Here is a 22,688-nt window from a genome sequence, read left to right on the forward strand (position 1 = left end):
AATACACTAAACAGCAGGGCCAGCAGAGCAAACCCATCATCACCCATCTTTTATCTAAAAACTCAGAAGTGGTGGTATGGCCAAAGAGTCTTTGCGTAAAAATATTTACATTCATTTATTAATCTGAGCTCTTTCTACAACGGTTGTAGGAGGTAGAAGCCTACCCTGGCAGAACTGAGTGTTCCAACCCTGAATGGGACCGCAGCCCATAGTAGGCTGCACTCATTCACACAATTTACCAACACCAGTCTGTCTAACCAGCATATCTGCAGTATTTGGGAGGAAAATTGAAAATGGCAAATTTCACCTGGACCAGGGGTGTCAGACTCAGGTCCTTGAGGGCCGCAATACCTGCTTAGGCCCGGTGATGAGGGTCTTCATATCCTAAGGGACTGGGGTTGAACTGCGGAGTATTAGCAAATCCTAGGTCACCCCTGGACCCCTCCTGCAAACAGCAGACTAGGCAGCGTTCTGGTTACGTAGGCAGGTCTGTGAAAGTCCTTATAGGATCTGAGGACCTGGAGATGCAAACCAGCAGTGCTAGTACTGCACCACTGTGCCGCCGTAAACATAATATTTGCATAGAAAATAGTAAAACAATAATAATGGAATAAAGTAAATGTCAAAAGAAGTGAAAAGTAAAGAAAGAGCAAATAAAGGTAAGGTACATGTGACAATAAAAAAATAAACACACACTGCACATCATAATATTTTAAAAAATAAATTTAAAAAGTATACATAACAGAAATTAAAAAACATCTCACAAAGGTATCTTGGCGACTTTCAAAATCACCGTTTGCAGGATTTGGCTATATCTAATGCAGTCACTACGTTGTCCAAGACCTTCGAACATTACATTTTATTGAAAATCGAGCTCTGGCAAGATTTAATCAGCTTTAAAAATAAAAAACTTCTCTCCACTGAGGCAACCTTGCTGCCAGACTAAAATTGTGAGTATTCAGAGTGCTATTTCACAGATGCCCACATTGGTGTTGCTGATTTTGGCCATGTACTGACTACAGTGGGGCCTGGAGAGACAGAAGCCGAACCAGAAATGGCCGAATTGTCTGAACAAACAATGTCAATCCAATTATTTCTTTCAGACATGTATATCCTTATAATGTTACTGAAAAAATAACATTCATGACAAATACTCTCACAACGGGTATTGTTTGTGATGCCGCAATGCTTTATTTTTTTGGGGGGGGGGCAAAGATTTGTTGTTGTTATTTAGTATATACATGGATGCCAACCAGGCTCCTCCCACCACTTTGGGGCGCCAGACAAATGCCTACCTTGCCTGTCACTTCACTATGTCCCCGACTTTAATGAAATTGCTTTTTAAGATTCAGATACCTTCCTTCTTTTTTCACAACCAACAGCACCAAATGAATTAGATGCATATAAGCCAAAAAAAATGAACAATTAAGGGTCCTCACTCCCAAAAATCAAGTCAATGAAAATGAAGACAAAGGAAATCTGCCAATAGCAGAGCTAGTTGATTAATAATTAAGAAACTGATGGAAACAAAACCTGCAGCCACTGGACAATCCTGACTGTAGCCTTCAGCTAAAATCGTTAAGTTATTTTTTTCCTCATCAAACACTGAATACCCCAGAATGACAAACCAAAAACAGGATTTTAGAAATGTTTGCGAATTTATTAAAACTGCATTGACACAAGTATTCAGACACTGTGCTGTGACACTTCAGGTTTGGCTCAGGTGCATCCCACTCTATTGATCATCATTGAAATGTCTCTACACCTTATTTGGAGTCCACTTGTGGTCAGTGCAATTGAGTGGACATGATTAGGAAAGGCACATGCCTCTTTATAGAAGGTCCCACAGCTGACAAAGAGTATCAGAGGAGAAAATAAGTCATGAGGTCAAAGGAATTGCCTGCAGAAGTTAGAGACAGGACTGCATTGAGGAACAGATCTGGGGATGGCTTCAAAAAGATTCCTGCAGCATTGAAGGTTCTCAAGGGCACAGTTGCCCCTATAATTCTTAAATGAAATGTTTGGAACAACCACAGGTCTTCTCATAGCTGATCATGTGGCAAAACTGAGCAATTGTGGGAGAACAGCCATGGTACGGGAGGTGACCAAGAACCTGGTGGCCATTCTGGCTGAGCTCCAGGGAACCTGTGTAGAGATGGAAGAAACGTCTGGAAGGACAACTATCACTGTAATCTTGGCTTTGCAGCAGAGTGGCCAGATGACACATGAAAGCCTGCTTGGAGTTTGCAAGAAAGTCACCTAAAGGACTCTCAGACTGTGAGAAACAAGATTGTGGTGACAAATCCGAGATTGAACTGTTTGGCCTCAGTTCAAAGTGCAATACCATTCCAACTGTAAAGCATGGTGGTGACAGCATCATGCTTTGGGGTTGTTTTTCAGTGGAAGGGACTAGTTAATTAGTCAGGATTGGGGAAAAGCTAAATGGAGCAGAGTACTGAGATATACTTAATCAAAACCTATGCCAGAGTGCTCTGGACCTCTGACTGGGCCGAAGGTTCTCCTTCCAACAGGACAATGACCCCACTCACAAAGCAAAGACAACACAGGAGTGGCTTAGGGACAACTCTGGGAATGTCCATGATTAGTCCAATCAGAGCCTGGACTTGAACCCAACTAATCATCCCTGGAAGGCAACTGTTCACTGATGGTCTCCCTCCAACCTGACAGAGCTTGACAGGATCTGCAGAGAAGAATGACAGAAAATCCCCAAACCCAGATATGTGAAGCTTGTTGCAGCCTACCGAAGGAGACTACAAAATGCAATCTCTGCCAAAGGGGCTTCAACTAAGTACTGAGTAAGTGGTCTGAATACTTGTAACAACAGTTTTTTTTTTTTTTAATTTGTAATAAAACTGCTTTGTCATTCTGGTTTATTGAATTTTGCTTGATGAGGAAAAAATGAATGTAAATGATTTTAATATAAAGCTGCAACACAACAAAATGTGTCAAAAGTGAAGGAGTACGAATGCTTTCAGAAGACACTATTTACCATTAAGGGAAAAACAGGTATATGTTGTGTTTTTGTTTTTTATTTTTTACACCATGGAAATAATCTTTGCAAATGTACGCTGACACAGCCCTCAGCGATCTCCATTTACACATGCCAGAGTAACGCATTTGTAAATATCCCCTCCTCAGGTCACAGCTACCTGCTCATGTCTGCTGATGACCTCATTCTCACCACTGCTGCGCCCTTAATGGCACTGGGCCAGGGCCCTGCGGTGTCAGTCTGGGGTTGGGTCAACTCACAGACTGATGGCACACCCAGACCTGTAATCCCATTTATTTCCGCAGTTTCTATACAAGAATGGCCTTATGGACAGCATCCTTCTGCTGGCTTCTGCATGTAAGAAACCTCCATAACACAACGAGAAAGGTGCTAGCATGCTGGCTGAGACCCAAAGAAATGTCTGAGAACTATGTTCCCCCCCTTTCCAGAAGTAATATATTCAGGTTTCAGCAGCCCAAGTCATGGGCATTTTTAAATGCAGGAACACATCCAGGGTGGCAAGATGCCCACTGGTAACCATGGCAGCCTTTCTCTAAAAGAGGCCCAAAATGAATCAGCTGCCAGTTCTTTTTTAAAGAGCTCAGAAACCCTTAACTTGAACTCGAACGGTTTTATAAAACATGAGGTGCGAGTGGGCTCTGGGAAAGGCACTGTAAAATCTAAAGGTTGATTGAGTGATTCTGAAATGTGGGTGGAATCGGAGATCAGCCATTCAAATGTTTTGGCCCAGTAGTATGACAGCACAGCTCACCCAGACAGGGCAGTTGTTTATCCCCCAAACGTTTAAATCAATGGTGGAAAAGTGGATTCCCAGAAGCACCGATTCCTATCATTTAAACATCTGCAGAGCCAGGGGCTTCCCAGTGTGCAGCCTGACAAAGCCAGTAAATGTGAAACTTGCCAGCCGGCAGTGACAAGAGTATCTAGTACAGAATCTTCTCAGACCTGCTCCACTCCATTTCTATTCAAAGAATCCTGGAATCTTGTAAATTCTATGCAAATACAACACAAGCAGCTGCAGTTAGGAACATCTCTTTGAAGCTGACATTGGCAGCACCTCAAGAGTGCACGGCTGTGGTTTTCTCTTTGACATTTCAGTTTAGAACATGTACGTCACTAAGGCATGTTGTACAGATAACCGGATGGCTGCACTTACTGCTGGCTTGGTGCTGCTACACTTCAAACATTTCATTTGTTTTGGTTTATCCCCTTAATGAATTCCCCATCATGGTTTACTTTTTAATCTGACACTGTGGACCCTTGACCTCTTCAATCTCTGCGTTTCATGGTATTGAAGCCAAGATCCTCCATATTTGCCACAAAGTTGAAAAATATACTCCAGTCTTTAATAATCCAGCTTTATGGATTGGTGTACCCTTATTTTCTTTTCTCCTTGTGTGTCTTGGGGCATTGGAACTCTCTGGTGTATTTCTGACAGCCTTGGGCTTCACATAATTTGGTCTCTAAGGTCCAAGGTCCTTCTCTCTTCAACCTAGATCTGTTCTTAAGACTTGTAATGTCTCTTTACGCCCCCTGCCTCTTTCCTATCCTTTCTAAAGAGCATCTCTGCCAATTCATTACCCACCTCCTTGCAGTCAGAGGCAGCAACACATATATTTCTACATGAGGCATCATTCAGACCATTATCTAGCCAATCTGCTTAGTATAGTGGCCTTCTACCTGCAACCCCTCTTTCTTCAGAATCAATTTTCAAGAACATGTGTGCCTTCTCCAGAAACCCAAACCATCAAAATATTCCATTTAAGCTCTGTCGCAAGAGGGACAGCTGAAGGGCTCTGGTGATAGCAATTCTCCTCCGGACCAGGGGTTGGTGCTGTTGCTTAGTGTCTTTTCTCCTGCTCTGTCTGCTGGCTGAAGACCGACACCCATACCACCACTGACATCACTTCATTCAAACACCCTCCTGGACCTGTCTCTTCCTTACTGGATTGCACATAGACTGCTCCTATGCCACCTCACCTCAGTCTTGTCTTGGATGCCAGGCTGAAAAAACCTAAATATATTGCTTGTTTTCTTCCTGGAATTCTACAATATAAGGAGAATCACATACGTATCCCAACCCTTTATGATCAATCTGTGTTGTTCTTACAGCTCATTTCTCATTTTCATCTCACCTCCAACAAGTGCTTTACCAATAGGTTTGGCTTTGGATTCAAACTTCCATTTTTATCAGGCCAATGTCCCAGGCACATCTCTACACATACTGTGGGAATGTCCACTAGCCTCTGCATTTTGGTCATCGGTTGCCAATTTTCTTTTCATTGCCCTATCTGTCGACATCACTTTTCATCCTCATATAGTTCAAGTAGTGTTCTTTAACATTGAAGAACTCCCCCCTTATCCTTTAAGTTGTACAGATCTCTTCGTAGTCAATGGATATATTAATTTGCAATACAAAACTGAGTTTTAATGTTGAAATATTTTTATAAATTATAAAAATACTGTACCTGTTCATTCAGCTTACAAAGGGGATTAAGGGAACCATGGTTCTAATCTGAATGAAAAAGCCTTAAAACTTACCAAACACATCCACTTTGGAGAAAAAAAGCTTTTTGATTTAACAAAACATGCCTTCCACATTTATAAAGCATCCTTGTGATAATGAAAGGAAATTATTTTATCACAGATTCTGGGAATTATTTATCTTGAGGTAAGATCGAGATCAATTAGCAATTCCCATCTGGGCATCAACATCCAATAATGTCAATAATGGTGCATAGTGATGAGTTTCCAAGGTGAATCCACACCCATGGGGCCAAGTACCTCCTGCCCATTCCATCGACTATAGTGTGGGTGAATCACAATAGTTTGCTTTTTTTCCTTCCTAAAACAACATGGATATGCTTTTTTGTAACACAGTAAGTGTATAATCTCAAGATGCAGGTCAATACTTGATAACATTTTTGGATGGAAAAATGGACATATCCCACATGGACCCTCAACATTACGTGGTTGTGGGGCTTGTGCACCTTAGTGATGCTTAGAGCTAGATCATGTGGAGCCCAAGAGGTTTGGGCTGAAAGGTCAGGCCAAGAATGGTTTACAATGACCCTCATGAAGGTGCTAATTAAAAAACAGTGTCTCCTGTCCAGGATAGGGTTACCGGGATCCACTCCTAGGGAAAGGCCTGGAGATGACATTTGCCAGTGAGTAGGGAAGGAAGCCTTTGTTGTCATTGTACCAGTGAAATTTTAAAAGGTACATCTGTAAACAGTACAACAAGTGATGATAAATCAAATTATATAAGAAACACACATCCTAGAACAAATAAATACCATACATAAATAAGGGGTGTAAATTATTATCCACTAAAGTAATTATCATATATACTGGGGAAAAAAAACTATAACAGTTCTATGAATTTTTAAAATTTAAAATTCTGATTGCCCAGGGATAAAAACTATCTGCAAATCTTTTTGTTCTACTTTTAATGCTCTTGTACCCCCTTGCCAGAGGGCAGTAGTGTGAATAATGAGTGGCCAGGATGGGAAGGGTCTTTAATAATTTTCCAGGCTCTGTGAAGGCCTATTGAGCACTGGTGATATCTTCCAGGAAGGACAGAAAGAAGCCAATGATTGTCTCTGCTGTGACGATTACGCTCTGCTAAGCTTTCCTGTCTGCTGCTGTACAGCCAGCATACCATGTTGAAATACAGTATGCTAAACACTCTCGATGGCTGAGCATTAGAAGGTCAACAGCAGCTTCCCCTTCATTTCCACGTTCCAGAGAAGTCCCAGGAAATGCAGTCACTGCTGGAAATTTGTGACCACCGCCAGAGTGTTTGCTGTCCAAAAGAGAACTTAAAGGAGGTGACTCTCCTCCACTAGGTCTACGTTGATGTAGTGTGTGGCTGGCTCTGCTCTGTGCCTCCTGAAGCCAATGACCATCTTTTTAGTTTTGTGGGTGTTGCATGAGAGATTGTTCCTGGAGCACCACACTGACAGCATATGCACCTCTTCCCTGTATGCTGACTCATCATCACTGGTTATGAGACCTACCACTGTGTAGTCATCAGGGAACTTGATGATAGTGTTGCTGGAGTCGCTACACGTACAGTTGTAAGTGTACAGGGCATAGAGATGTAGGCTCAGCACACAGCCTTAAGGGGAGTCAATGCTATGTGTGAGGGTGGAGGAGCTGCTGGAGGTCAAGAAACCCACATAACCGAGTTGAGCTCAACCAGAAATGGCAATATGGAGCTATATTATGGGCAAGACGAAGAGTTAGTATCGGGTACAATTCCAGAAGCCCTAGACAGACTAAACCCTAGCAGTGCAGACTGGCTTTGGGAATTTTTTCACATCCCATTGGATAAAGGATCTGCAGCAGATTCAGGATACACTGGAGGGACTAAATAAAGATGATTAAAATGAAGGGGGGCAAAGTGTCTTTTGTTAACACAATTTGACCAAACACAAATGACAATGAGAAAAAATAGTACTGTAAGATACTATAAAAGCTGCAATCCAGCAAGAGAATGAAACTGTCATCACAAAGTGGTTGAGGAAAGAAAAAATGTAGGAGTTGCTACCTATGATGACCTCATGCAGTTGCCGGTGCTCGTATTGAAACTGTGTGAGTGTTGATGAGCTTGTGTGACTATCATGGAAACTGTAGCCTTCTTGTAGGGATTGCTGCAAGGTTGGAGAAGAAATGGATATTTGTAAGGTTACTGTAAGTGAAAGGGCTGTGTGCGTTAATAAAATCCTGTACCTTTGCAAGGAAATATAGAGAGATGTCTGTGTTTGTAGGCCTTGAAAGTGTTTTCTTAAGTATTTTAATTGAACAGGTATGTACAGAAGTTACTGAAGCTGTCTGGTGTTTGTGTGTGGCATTTGGTTGTTTCGTCCTGGAGTCACCTTAAGACGTGTGCACTGCTTCTGGGGGCACAGGTAGGGGAGATTATCAATCGATGCTCAAATGGATGCAAAAGAATAGGAGCTGTGTTCTAAATTGTTTATTCTTGCAGTCCCGATGGAATTTCAAGCTGATCCTTCGCTCTGGTTTTTCTGGCAGCGTCTTGTCGTCTTAATGTTTCTAGTTCGTTGCAAAGTGAAACAGCTCTGGCTTTCTGGCCAATGTTGAGGAAAGGTCACGGATGCTGTACTTTCTTGACCAAATGGTGCATATGACTTTGTTGTGGAGGCTGTGATGTTCCAGTTGCTGTTGGTGGGGTTCGCTCCGAGTCAGTAATGCTGCATGCCCATGCCTCGTTCTGTTAGTGCAAGGATGTGAATTTCCTGTCATGGGATGCGCATTCCTACCTCTTTGGTGGTCGTGAGAAGGACTCAGACCCAAAGTTTGGGGAAATCAGTATACTAGAAGTCAAAATAGTGGGTCATGTTGCATATGTCACAGAATAAGCTGTTGATTTAGACTATCACCAAGCTTCAGAGACCAACATTGTACAAGTTTTGCTTGACAGACTTACAATTATATATATATAGAATAATTTTTCAGATTTTTTTGCTGCTTATAATGAATGATTTATAGTTTCTTATTCACATATAACAGCAAAGCCCTGTTTTCAGCAGCCACTACTACCGGGGTCCTAATGGTAAACTCTCTTGCCCCTTCCTTAATTAACTGTGTTTATAAATGCGAATTGGTTATTAGAGAAACCTGAGTAATTGTACTAGGAGAGCTCAAACCTGTTATTTTGTTCAGTAAAGAAAGAAAATTGTCTTTCCTTCAGTTGCAAGGTGCTTACATTCACTTCTGATTTCAAATACAGCCAAAACAAAAAAGCTGTTACACGTCAAGTGTATTGTTGTTTTGTGAAATGAAGGCTATTCCATGAGACAGATTAACAAGAATTGGATGATTTCATAAAAAGGTGTTCTTGAGAGAAGAGGCCAAACTGGATCTAACTAGGACAGGAGAGGACAGGGAAGACTTACAGCTGCATAAGAGGATAAGGACATCAGTCTGTAGTCCGAGGAACAAACATCTTACAGATCCTCAGTTGGCTTCTTCGTTAAATACTACGTGCAAAATACCAGTATCATCTGTAACAGTAAAAATGTCAAGATGGGCAAAAACACAGGTTTTGGATGGTGGATTTCTGGGTTATTACACATTTTTGCCCATTTTAATCTTTTCTTTTTATTTGCCAGTTTCAGGTATGGCTTTTTCTGTGAAAGTCTGAATTGTTATTTCACTGTTATTGACAATAGTAGTATTTGGTGTATAGATAGATATATAGATAGATAGATAGATAAATAGATAGATAGATATATAGATAGATAGATAGATATATAGATAGATAGATAGATAGATAGATAGATAGATAGATAGATAGATAGATAGATACTTTATTAATCCCAAGGGGAAATTCACATAATCCAGCAGCAGTATACTGATACAAAGAAACTCTGCCTGGAGATGATCCTGTTCAGTGGATGCAGTGGATTCTTCATGATTGACAGGATTTTGCTTAGTGCCCGTCGCTCTGCCACAGATGTTAAACTGTCCAACTTTAATCCTACAATAGAGCCTGCCTTCTTAACAAGTTTGTCCAGGCGTGAGGCGTCTTTCTTCTTTATGCTGCCACCCCAGCACACCACCGCGTAGAAGAGGGCACTCGCCACAACCGCCTGATAGAACATCTGCAGCATCTTACTGCAGATGTTGAAGGATGCCAACCTTCTCAGAAAATATAGTCTGCTCTGACCTTTCTTACATAGAGCATCAGTATTGGCAGTCCAGTCCAATTTATTTAAGGAAGCAGCAAACTGAGGACTGGTAAGGTGTCTGTTTTTCAAACTACAGCCTGTGTGTACTAAACAAAAGCTATTTGTATTAAACAGTTGTATTATTAAGCACAATAACTGTAAGTAAAGTACCTTGGGAGGGTGTTTGCTATAGAAAGGTGAGATATAACAAAACTATGTGTAGAATCAAAGATAAATACTATATAACGCCAGACAAAAATGATTAAAAACTCAAAAAGGTAACGCGCAAACAGCCTTTTAGTCCTTGATCCAGCCTCACTGAAGATAGATGTAGAGAATAAATGGATTGAAATTAAAAACTGCCAGCCTATACAACAGCTTACTCTGGTGACGTTCAGTTGCCAAACCTTCAGGGCAGCGACTGGAGACTTTGCTCTCTGGTGACAAGTGGAGGCATGAAGTTCAGATAAGAGAGGCTGATGGGCAAGTTATTGGAGAAAGCAGTCAATTAGCCAAGTTGAAACCACCTTCCTATTATACTGAACAAATTTTCATCCACCCATTCATTATCAAACGTGCGTAACACAATTTAGGCTCTGAGGGGCCTCGATAGAGGGTTTGCTGTCTTCCTGGCTGAAAATGGAAGATTCTTGCAACACATAAATATATGATAAAATAAACAAAATGCTTCAGCCATGCTTGACAGAACATCTTTTTTTTTTAAACAAATGCAAAAAAGTAAACACTCTATCAACCAACTTCTCATCTGGCCAACACCTGCTGGAGGAGTGTGGAGAATTTATCAGATCACCAGCGGTCAAATGAAAGAACGGCACTTGCTGACTACTGTAGAATGTAGAATTCAAAAGCCACCAAGATTACGCCGGTGTCTCAAGAGAGCAATAACTCTATTAAATACAGATTGCAGGATTTCCACACCACAGCCTCAAAAGTGATGCACTCATATGAGGCCATCTGCAGGTCCTCAGCTAAAGAAGGGGCTGTGGAGAGGCCAACAAACAACTAATGTAATCCTGCCATGAAGTGTGGAGGGGAGAACAATGAGGAACATTATGGTTACCTGGTCCCTTTTAAAAAATTACAATAGGGGAAAATTATACATTAGCATTATGCATTGACGGATTTAAGCCTTAATATTGGCACTCTGAACCCACCAGTAACCATGTAGATCAAGTTTGTGTATATGAGTAGAGAAGAAACTTTAACAACAGGCATTTGGTTTCCTTTTATGCTGCTGTCCAGATTTGGGGTGAGCCTTCAACTTATTGGTAAGAAAGGAATTGTGCATGAGAGGTGTGGAATTTGGAAGAAGATCTTGTATTGACCACAATATGCTCATCTGCATGTTAGCTGGTTTTCAAACTCTAGTTGAACACTTCATCACATTGTTCATAGCACATTTGAGCTCTAAAACTGCTTTTGATGTACCACCATACTGGCGTTGGACAGTGGCAACATTGTGTGTTAAATTTTTTCACTGATTTTCAATCGTAGTCTTTATTTACATAATCTTAGCTAGTCGGAGGCAGTCAGCAGCACACTACCATTAAGTCTGATATACCCTGTAACTCACTCCAAGTCCATGACTGGACTGACAAAATCATTGTGTTTATTTGTAGCAGCAGACTTGTGTATGAGAGTGCACACCAACGAATGCTCATCCAGAAATACTATGCACAGAATGCAGCAATGACAAATAAGGAACGGGGATATTTCAGACCTCACAAACAAAACAGAAGTTTGTTTGTCTGATGTCTTTTGCCTATTGTACCATGAGAAAATGGAAAAAAAGAAATAAAAAAAAAGGGCAGAGATTGTGACTGAACTCCCCATACCTGTTAACCCTTTATACAGCACTGTCAGGCAGGACTCCATTGGCTGTCAGCTAAAGGGGCGAGCACAGCTGTGTAAGGAAGTTGTCACATCATCGCTAAATTTGTCCAGCAGTTTTCAGTCTTGTAAATTGTTATGGTCTGGCAATGAGATCAGCAACTGCTGTCAGCAAGTCTGACATACACTACAGCCAGAGGTCGTGCAATGTGACATTAGCTTAAGTTGGATATGCAAGTAAGAATTTCGCTGCAGTCTGTACACACGACAATAATGACTATGACTATGGCTGTCATCTCAGGCTGTCCACCTACTTCAAAGTACTGACATGTTCTTATTGATTACACATTTAGCTCTTCATTGTAACATGGATCTGTTTAAAAATGTTTGCTATATGATGCATTTTGAGATGGCACACACTACAAACAGTTACCTAAAAGGTTTATTCCCTGGCTTAGATGTATGTTCTGTTCTATTGTTGCTTTGGAATCATTGTTTTTCATGTCTTTATGCAATTTCTGTTAGATTTATTAATGTATTTAAATGTTCCACTATTCTTTGTGTTTTGTGGGTTGAACCCCAGGAGGTGGGTCCACCATGACATCACTGCTGCTGGGTTTTCCCTCTGTCTTTATATTGAGGTCAGTGAAAGGATCTCAGCAGTGGATCACTGAAAGTTGTTGAAGTTCTTTATAATAAATAACTCTGAACTTTTGGCCCTCTTTTTGTAGATACCGTTTACTGGTAAATACCAAAGCAGTGGATGGAAGACTTGTTGCTACCCCTCTAAGGTTGGTTACCAAATATTTGCTGGCCAGTAACTCTGCAGGGCCCTCCAGGAGCTGGGGATGAGGGGACTGCATAATAAGAGAGCCATCAGGAACATCACTGATGCCACTGAGAAAGTATCAAGATGGCTTGTGGATCAAAAGGAGTGACTCATGGACCATATAAGCTTCCTTGACACAAATCAGGGGCTGATCACCCCTGGCTGGGTCACCAGGATGACAGTGTATGATGTTGAAAGACCCAAAACACCTGATGACTCCAGCTTACATCAATGTTGATGTGTCAAGGTTGCACTGTAAGGGGTGAGTTAAATCAATGGAATCTCATATTAGAACTTGTTAGTTGTAGTTACTTTCTTTAGGCAAAAAAACCCTTTTCCATATTTTAGGCCCTTTTCTTTATTTGCTGTTTTTCTGTTTATTTCACTTATTTGAAAAGAACTCTTGTGTTGTCCATTAGAGCCAGATGTTTGATAGTTCTTCATTCTCGAAGGGCATTTATTGTGCATTTAGGAGATTTAAATTATATTTTGAACTTTTAAAGTCAGAATCCCTTTGGAGGACAATGCAGGCTAAAGCCCACCTGTGATGGTTGGGGCTGGCTTTCTGGGGTGAAGCCACACATGGGCAGAAGTGCTGGCATACTTTGTGGGAAATTTAGGAGGCCTCTTGCCTATTTTCTCCATGTCAACTTAAGGCACTTGCTCAGCCCAGGACAATAACACCCAGAAGAGTATGATGAACTCCACTCCGGATTTTAACTCGCACCCAGCTGCCTTAGAAAGGCAAAGCGAATAATTAAAGACCCTGGCCATCCTGCACATTTGCTTTTCTTCCTCCATTTAACACTAACACTCCATTCAGTTATAGTTTTCACAGTCTGGTCATAAGGCCAATCAACAGCCCCACATTAAAATCACAATGATACTTACAACTGCATGAGTATAACTTTTATTGTGTTTGTTTGTTTGTTTATTTTTATCTGATATTTTACTTGGTGTAGAGTTTATTCATTGTCTGCTGTTTGATTTCTTATCTAACGCAGCGTTTTTCAGTCGTTTTTTAACGATAGCACCACAAACTCATTCATTTTATTTTATGGTACTCCAAATCAATTTTCTGTTTGATCTGCTTCCCAACACCACCACCATCAATGTTATATGAGTTGTACTGTATATGTAGTGTCAGTAAAGAAATAATAACATTTATATCGATTAGAGCAAAGCATGAAACAAACAAAACAGACCAATTGGTTTATCATTGTACTTTTTCAATGAGACATTTGGGCTTGATGCGATTCACAGGTCTTTTTAATATTAGTTGGAATACTGGAGACACATACTCTCGTTTCTTCTTCAAATGCTTGTTAGTTTTATGGTTTAAAGCACAGAAACTTGTAACTCACATAGGTAGGATGGAGAAAACCGTAACAGAATTACCAGAGCCTTTTGGCCATATGAGGATATTCATTCTTCATTTCTACCCGAAACGTGTTGAGGAGAACTTCTTTATGTTTCATTATGTATTTCAAATAATTCCTCCTCTTCTGTTTGACTGAACTTAAAAGAGCTTCATACCAATACAATAAATAAGTTCCTATTCAGGCCATAGTATTTAGTATGTACGTTTGGACAACAGCACTTAATATTTTTTTTCCAGTACGTTAAAGATGCTCAAGGATATTGACTCTTAATTCTCTTTTGCAGCAATGCGTAGCAACATCCACACTGACTTACTTCACCACGGCAGCTCACAAGTTTAATTTAACAAACTGAGTTTTCAATTTTTTCAGTTGAAGATATTCTTTTCTTTCCATGTTGGAATAAACTTTTACATTCTTTATTTAAATTTTTAAATTCTTTATTGCTTCTCAAAGTTAAAAAAAAATGCTTTGGGAGAAGCTTAAAATAAAGTTTAAAAAATCCCCTCTCGCACAACACCATTGGCAAGTGGATTAATGATATGTCAGCAGACACAGGAGAAAGTATGTAAGGAAAAGTGATATTTTGGCAGTTTAAGTAGCTGAATCTACTAATATGGGAAGGAAGGTTCAATTTCTAGTAATCATTCACATTCATAATGCTAAAATAGTCAGATACATTTTTGCTGTAAAGGACTTGTAAAGACAACAGGCCAAGAGATATTCACTACATTCACTTCGCAGTTAATGTTTTGAGCTGGAAATCGCGTATTGGAGTTTTTACAGATGGGGCTCCATCAGTGGTTGCTTCAGTACAAGGATTTGTATCTTTAGTGAAGAAAGTAAACAGTGATGTCACAATAACACATGGATTTTTTTCCATATGAAGTGTTTGTTGGGAAAACACTCAGCAATAAACTAAAAACTGAAATAAACACAGTTGTAAAAAATGGTTAACAAGATTATAAACAGGCTTGTTGTCTGCCAAGCTACAGTAAGTGAAGAAGTGGGGGCAAACAATGCTAGTCATCTTCATTATACTGAACTAAGATGGCTATCTAGAGGCAGGGCATTGTCATGACTGTTTGAACTGAAGGATGAGATGTTTAAGAGTCTCTACTTCAGTATGAGGCTGCATATTTTTAGTATTTAACTCAGCTACTAAGGAGCTGGCCACTTGAGCTTAATCAGAAACTTTGATTATGTTAGAAAACCTCAGAGTCTATTTTCTTTAGTCATTTAAAGTCGATTAATGCATGTTTAGGTCTGTTAGCAAATGACTATTTTAAAGTGAAACAAATCTTAGTTTTCTTGTTATTATGGCTTTATGTGACAATTTCTCACCACAAAAACACATTTTGGACTAGGACTATCTTTATTTCCACAGCACCTAAATGCCAGGTCCAAACAGTTGTCCAAATAGAGTTTTTCTTCTTCGTAATCACAGAATTTTTGCTCAACAAATATTTCTCTTTCACTCATACTTCCATCATTTGTCATTTTCACCATAATCAACTTGATATTTTCTTTCTTATCCTTCTTAGTTTTAAGGGTGTTACTCTTTCTATATGTTATGACACACTACAGGTACATGTGGAAATCTGGAGACTCCGTTTGAGGTCTGTCTATGCAACACACAAACTTCTGTGAGAAGGGTGAGTCCGGGTTCTCCATCTGCACGTCAAGAGAACTTCTATGTGAAATTGATACCCACCAACGATGAAATAACATATGGTGATGTTCTATCAGCACACTAGCAGATAAACCTTTTGAGCATGACTAGATGATGTGCATAGGAAAACAAAAAAAAGGGATCAGGAGCAAAAGTAAACCTGAAGCCAAAACGAGAGACAAGAGAATAAGCAAGAGGTCGAAACCTAAAGTAACACGCGAGTAGAGTTTTCTACAAGGCTTTTTTAGTTTCCACAGTTCAGATAAGGAAATGACTTCATAGCCGTCCTTTTATGCTGTCACTCTGATTAAGCACAGGTCACAACTTCAGAGGCCGTGCCCCTAGACACGTGGGGAAGTGGACCCAACGACAGGTTTACAAAATGAGGACTGAAATCTGAATCCAGGATGTTGCAAAACAAAAAATTCTGAGTCATTATGAACTTCATGGAAATATTAAAGGAAACAGATCTCAATAAATCCAATACTAGTACAAAATGAAGTAACTAGCATGAAATCCAATCATGTCAGTTGAGCTTCATTTCAACTACAGTTTTACAAATGTAACATCAAGCTTAATTTTGCACAAGACTCTGAAACTGCAAACCATGAATCTCACTAAAATGTGTCCTTCTGGGTTTAAAAGTATAGGAAATATATTAGGAATATTGTACTGTGTGCAGAATTACCTACACAGCAAACCATTACACAGCACAGTACAATAACTAACTAATATCTGTACACATTGGTGTCCCATAAAAGCACCGTTGATGTTACACAGCTTCCATTCACCCGTGGGATGGCAGAGGATCAGGCTCTAGTAGTGCGACATGATCGGCTGGCCGCTTACCATGGCACCACATGAGAGATTCAACTTCATCAAAGGATTGTATTGGACTTAACCACTGCTTTGCCACCTGACAGCACTGCACCAAACGCCACTGCCACCTTCACCAACTGCAGCTCTCATAATTGACCACAACTGGAAAGAAGATCCTGCTTCTAGAACGTTTTGCACAGCTGTAAGCAGCTGGAAGTGGATGATGGGCAAGATGAAGGGATGATGTACAACTGCACTGTTATAAGCGGGGCGGTTTGGGGGTATCATTCTACTTACAAGCCAGGCTTTTGGAGAGGAATGATAACACCATTACTACTACACTCCACTATGAGTTTTATTGAGTTGTTCACTTTGCCACTGTGGTGCACACTTTCTAAAACCTTCATGCAGTACGCTTACCACATGTAGCCTGGGCACAGACCTCAACGTATCTATACTTGTGGCTGCTTGCTCGATCCATACATTGATATTCTCCTAGTCAGCAGGCTTGGTGACAGTGCTTGGTCAACATTTCATACTGCACCTAACAATTTCACAGCAGAGAAAGTGAGACAGCTGATGGAGGAAGAGGTGGAGTGTTAGACCTCTTTGACCAAAAGCAGCAAAGGGAGGGCAAGTATAACATTTGAGTAAGTGGGTCATCTACATGATGAACAGATACACTACAAATATTTGTGCGTGTCTTCCTTACACTCTGATGACCAATTGCACCATATTCATCCCTTCGTTCATCTACTCACGACACATTGAATACACGGTGTCACGTCCACACCTCCATGTAGTTAGAAACAATTCTGTGCACAGCACACCGCAAAAGCCCAGTGCATACGAGCCATATGAAGAGGAGTGTCGCCTCGTTTCATGTGATTTTTGTCAAGTGGTCCTCATGACCAGTTTAAGTACAAACCAGGTTTAACAAAGTCTTCAGATACCAATAGCATTCACACTGAAAGAACACTGGCTTGAAAAATGTACACGTGCTTCTGTAGCTCCCCAGGATTATGGTTGTAGCAACCCAGGGTGTCGTAACACCCCAATTGGGAACCCAGTGGTCAACGTGTCATGTCACTATCAGTAGTCTGTTGGAAAGAACTTCAAAATCACATGAGTACCCATGACAATAATTTTTAACTTTCTGGGTAGATCTGGAAATTAACCCCAGAGTAGAATATAACATGGCAGACTCCTTTCAGTGTATATTTAAAACAGAGTAGTAAGGTGATTTGAAAGTCCTGGCAGAGGAGTACAGTAAGCAAGCAAGCAGGAGTGTACTTTCTAGGTACGCACTCAAGTCAGCAACCACATGGTAGTCCAGGAGAAAACCCATGGAAGGTCAGCCTTAGCAGGTTTTTTGCTTTTGTTAAATCAACAATGTGTTCTGAACATTTTCAAGTAAGGAAATCAGACGTTCTGTGGTAAGGCTGTTACCACACTAGTCACGGTGATGGGAAGTGGTAACGTTTTACATGTTATTTAGCAGATCTGTACACGTGACAATACTAACGCTATCAATCTAGAACACTTTCCAATGACTCCCTTTACTCATCCTATATATTCTGATATATTTGAACTTCATCAGCTCCTTTATTTCGGGTTGTAGCAAATATAAGGGAACTATTATGGAAGACTTTAAAACTGAAACAATGTTTTTACCTGCAGGCTCAAAAGTAGATGGATTAATGTGGTAAGTTTCTATTTTTTCCCCCATGTTCTTATTGTTTAGCAATTCCCTATTAATAAAATCGACCAAGATAAAATGGTACCACAATTAGGATAGCCTTGCAGTTTTATGAACCCAGAAACATGAAATAAAATCTTGCAATTTACACATTTCCTACCCCCCAAACCTCCCAGGTCTGTTTGGAGTTTCCGTGCACATCCCTTAGAGACATGCCAGTTAGGTTAACTGGCCTCCTGTGTGAGTGGACCCTGCTATGGCCTGGCATCATGTGCAGTGCAGTTTCCTCCTTTGTGATCAGTGCTGTAATTGCTTGGTCCCTGCTCCTGCTCCTGCTCCTCACCTAAAATGTAATTGGTGGTGATTGAATTAGGCCAACAAAAATGCTTTGGGAAAGTTACTTAAAATTATTAACAATGTATAACTGTAAGTTAGAGAATTCTAAGAAATGAATTCCCCAGTCACTTGGACTCTTAAAAGTAATGCTTCTAAACTGACAATTTACTAAGCTGTGCGGTTCTTAATAGAAGTATTGATTGACAAAGAACAATTTCATTCTCTAAAAGGTTCTTTGGATATGAAATTGTTTCTTTCTGCTTTGAAAAGCTTCCAAATATGTGAACAAAACAAATCTTTAATGTGTAGTAGACTGCCTAGCAGGAAAATCTAAACTGAGCCTGTGCTACTGTGTTCAGAAATAGTCATTTTACAACGATTTTCACATGGTTATTTAGGGAAACCGTTACTCATCTAAATAAATAAATATTATTTGAAGAATTTTTTTTAGAAAGTTCTTTATGGAACCAAAAGGGCTAAGGAACTACTTTGGCAACTTTATTTTTAGGAGTGTAACCTCATCAAATCAATTGCACAATGATACTACATGAGTTATCTTTTTTTTTTATTATTTAGGAAAGCGTTTTGTGCAGACCACAGACTTGTTGTGTGTCACGAGCCGGGCCGATTTTAAAAGGGAGCACGAGAACCGGGCTGCTGATGTAACCGCATTGGGATTGATGTCTCACAGGACAGGCTAACTCGTGCACGGTTTGATGCGGAAAATGAAAGAAATAATGATGTTAAAAGTGTCACTGTTCTCTGGGTAAATTCTGCAGCTGTTGAGGTCGGAGCGACCGTGTAGCTGGAACTGACGTTTTTCGACGTAAGCTCTGCGATCATTGGCAGTACACTGTGGTCTCATCCTTAATACTAGTCATCGAACAGGTTGAGGTTTGAGCCCAAATCACTCCCTTCTTACAATTTTAGATCCATTTTTTTCTCGACAGATCTTTGAGAATTTGGCACAGTTCAAGAAACAAACCTGCCTGTGTCGCCGACCCTTCAAATGACACAATCATTCTTAAGAGGCATATTTATTTAACAGGTTGACATATCTTCACTGGAATCATACCACATCTACAAGCTACACTAATCACATTCCTCAATAACGTGAGGTTAAAAAAAACTATTGTGTAATTTTATCATACATCAAAAAGTACGGCAGTCGCATTAAGAAATCCACCCATTTTCTAACCCGTTTATCCAGTTTAGGGCCGTGGAGTGCCAGCATCTATCCCGACAACACTGAATGCAAGGCTCTACACTGGGCAACTAGTAACCAGTCTATTGGCTGAATTCAGATCGTATTCGCTCTGCAGCGCCAGTCCTGGCCCTGTCGGTGTGCCACAAAAACTGCCATACACTGCACAGATTTTGAACAAATCTACGTACGACAACATTTCAAGCCTGCCTTGGCAAGTGAACACCAGTTCATTGCCCTCCAGTCTGGTGTCGCGGGCAGGGAGAATCTCGATTGATAAAGCTGACACCGCGTGTCCACGGGCTCACCGCGTGTACCACAGACACATGGAAAACACTTATTAGTGAACAGCGTATGCAGTTCCATGTCAAAAACAACAATTAGGAAACCTTTACAAAATACAAGGTATCATTTTGTCAACTGACGCGCCCACTTTGTTCTCCAAAGCAAATGTTGTCTTTAGATACGATTGGGCCGTCGTAACGCATGGGCGCAATTGGCACTGACCAGGGGTCCCAGGAGCATAGGGGCTCACGATGTTTCTGATGCCTATGTATGTTTCTGTTTTGCTATCAAAACAGTGGCCCCAGCGCACTACTTTGCCCGGGGGCCTATGATGCTGTTAAGAAGGCTCTGGAAAACGTCCAAAAATGTAAACTACTCCACTGGGTCTGAAATTCCTAGTGTTCTTGAATCAATCAAATCAACTTTAACTTCATACAGTGAATGCCGTCACTAATCAGCTCTACAGAGATAAGTATGTGTAAACTGCTAAATTAGTCCAATAAAAGTTAAAGACTTTTCTACGCACTTCACCACCACCAGCCAGCCAGCAGCGACAGTTTAACTTATCTGTAAGCTTGACGATCGGACCCCCGCGCTGCGTGCCACAATCCTGGCTGCGAGCCTCGTTTGCTGGCCCATCATTACACGATTTCTACCTACTGTACCCCACGGTGTGAGACTCACAGAAATGTAAACATAAACTATATATGTAGTTAAAAAAAGCCTGGGACAAATGGGTGGACTGACGGTATTCAGGATTTCTTAAATCAACTACCCTCTGTTCTAGACTCCTGTTGAAGCCCCCCGTGTTTATGACTTTACGGCGCGGTTTACGACTTCCTAACTGTTCAAAGACCTCAATCAGCTCTGCTGGATCTTTCAAGTGTACCAGGCTGGCATCACTTAGCTAGCCGCGACTTCCTCCAGTCTAGTCTTTCCACTCCGGATTAGCCGATCGCTTCAGGCTAAAGTAGCGGACGACCGGCACCTCGTAACGAAGCCCACGTGTGTAGCTGCAGCACTCACCTCCTTCAGCAGAGAGTCCAGGACCTTGTCTTCACTTGCCGCCCTGGAGAGGACTCGACGCCCGGGTGTTCCCATGGCCGCAGTGCTCGCTCGAGCGCACTTCTGACTTAGGAAGTGAGAGACTCACCCCTGAGTCGAGGAGAAGGCAGGCAGTGGGACTGGTGAGTGTACGCCGCACCCAACACGGCGGCGCTGCTGCTGCCCGGTGAGGGCGGGTGTTGCTGCGTCTGTGCTGGGGGGGGAGTGGGAGGACGGATGAAGACGTACAAAAGTGAAACGGACTCGCGGGTAAAAAGCGAATGACCGGCAACTGGACTGGCGATCTTACGGCAAGGACAACGTGGGGCTTAATTGTGCGGCCACGGTCGATGACTCTGATACGAGCGATTATATTTGTTTATTCATTGCAATATTCGCTGAAGTTCGAGTCGCCCTTTAAGCCCCTTAGTTAAACGCGTGTGTCCCACTACCCACTGGCCAGTCTGTTTACATAGAGTTGTGCCTCTAACAGAACACTTTGTCACATTGCTATAAAACAGCGTAAAACATGTCCTGTTCATGTTACACCAACATGAATTCAGGTTTTGTAAATACAGCTTGCAGGCTGAAACGAATAGGGGCTCCAAAGAATGTAACAATGGCAGATGACAGCGCAGAAGCTGAAAGTGACAACAAGTGTTAGAGAACCATGAGGAAGTTAGCTTTTAAAAACCGACAATAACATGAGCGCCTTAACTTTAGATCTGAATACAGGGCTCGAAGGAGAGAAGCACAGAGAGAGGGTTCAACAGCACTGTGAAGCTGTCTTTTGTTTTCATGGCAGATCGCACCTTTAACTCAGCCGTCTTTATCCGCTCGTTAGCTTTTTTCAAGCTTGGTTGGCAAGCAGCAGGCTCCTGAGCACAGCTACAAAAATGAAGAAAATCCACTATACTTGTGCCAGCAAAAGGTTTATAGGATCAAGGAAGTGGGTTTCATGTCATTTTATATACTGAAGGAGTTGTTTGAAAACTTGTGTTTTCTTGCACTGTAGAAGAAGATACTGATTTAGTAATGTATCTCCTAAGTAAATGGGGGCTGTGTAATCTGAGGATTGGATAAAAATGCTCCAAAATATCTCACAAGCCAAGTGCGCCTACTGCTAATCCCTCATTTACCTAACAAACACCCAGGCCAACACTTCCTTAGGATTACATAAAACAAGATCTGAAGCTGAAATTTAAATGTATTTCAAACTAAATAACCAGAAGTGAAAACCTCTTTTATAAAGAACTACCAGCCAGACTAAAAAATGAGAAACATAAAGCACAAGGAAAGCGGATATTCCAGAAATAATGAAGCAATTTCATCCCAGCATGCTTTGGTACATATATAAAAATGTTTGCAGACCCTGATGGCTCAAGTTGGCCCGGCATTTCCAGAAAATGATGTGTCAGTGACCTTCATACTAAAGGAGAATATGGCAGGAGCTTCATGATAAAGGCATTTTTGCTGTCTGGTATCTTACAAGGAAGTGTGTTAAAAGTGAGGATTAGGGCAAAGAGTCACAGAAATCATCAGCAAAAGTCAAATGTGAGTAAAGAGTGTGACCTTGACCGATGCAGCTGTGCTTTAATTCAAACTACAAAGAAAACAGGCAAGCAGCATATTAACAGTTGACTTCAAATTTCAGTCAAGGCTGTGAGAATACAGTTTAATTGGGAGAAGTTGATCAAGAACTCTACAGTGAACGTTACAAAAAGTTCACAGAGAACAGGCCGTTCAGTCCAACAAAGCTCACCAATCCTATCCAACTAATTTCTCCAGAATTACATCAAGTTGAATTTGGACGGTCCCCACAATATTATTATCAAGTAATGAAG

At 41.0% G+C, this 22,688-nt stretch overlaps 1 protein-coding gene across 1 annotated transcript in view; it reads right to left on the minus strand.

The window, feature by feature from the left end:
* LOC120525286 (leucine-rich repeat flightless-interacting protein 2-like) overlaps positions 1–21,030 on the minus strand; it is a 37,631-nt gene extending 16,601 nt beyond the window's left edge. The window contains exon 1 of the mRNA XM_039747435.1: positions 20,827–21,030. Coding sequence (XP_039603369.1) covers positions 20,827–20,901 — 75 coding nt within the window. The 5' untranslated portion in view covers positions 20,902–21,030. The remainder of the gene's footprint in view (positions 1–20,826) is intronic.
* Positions 21,031–22,688: the final 1,658 nt, after the last annotated feature.

The sequence above is a fragment of the Polypterus senegalus genome, chromosome 3 (genome assembly GCF_016835505.1).
Source record: "Polypterus senegalus isolate Bchr_013 chromosome 3, ASM1683550v1, whole genome shotgun sequence".
Lineage (NCBI taxonomy): Eukaryota > Metazoa > Chordata > Cladistia > Polypteriformes > Polypteridae > Polypterus > Polypterus senegalus.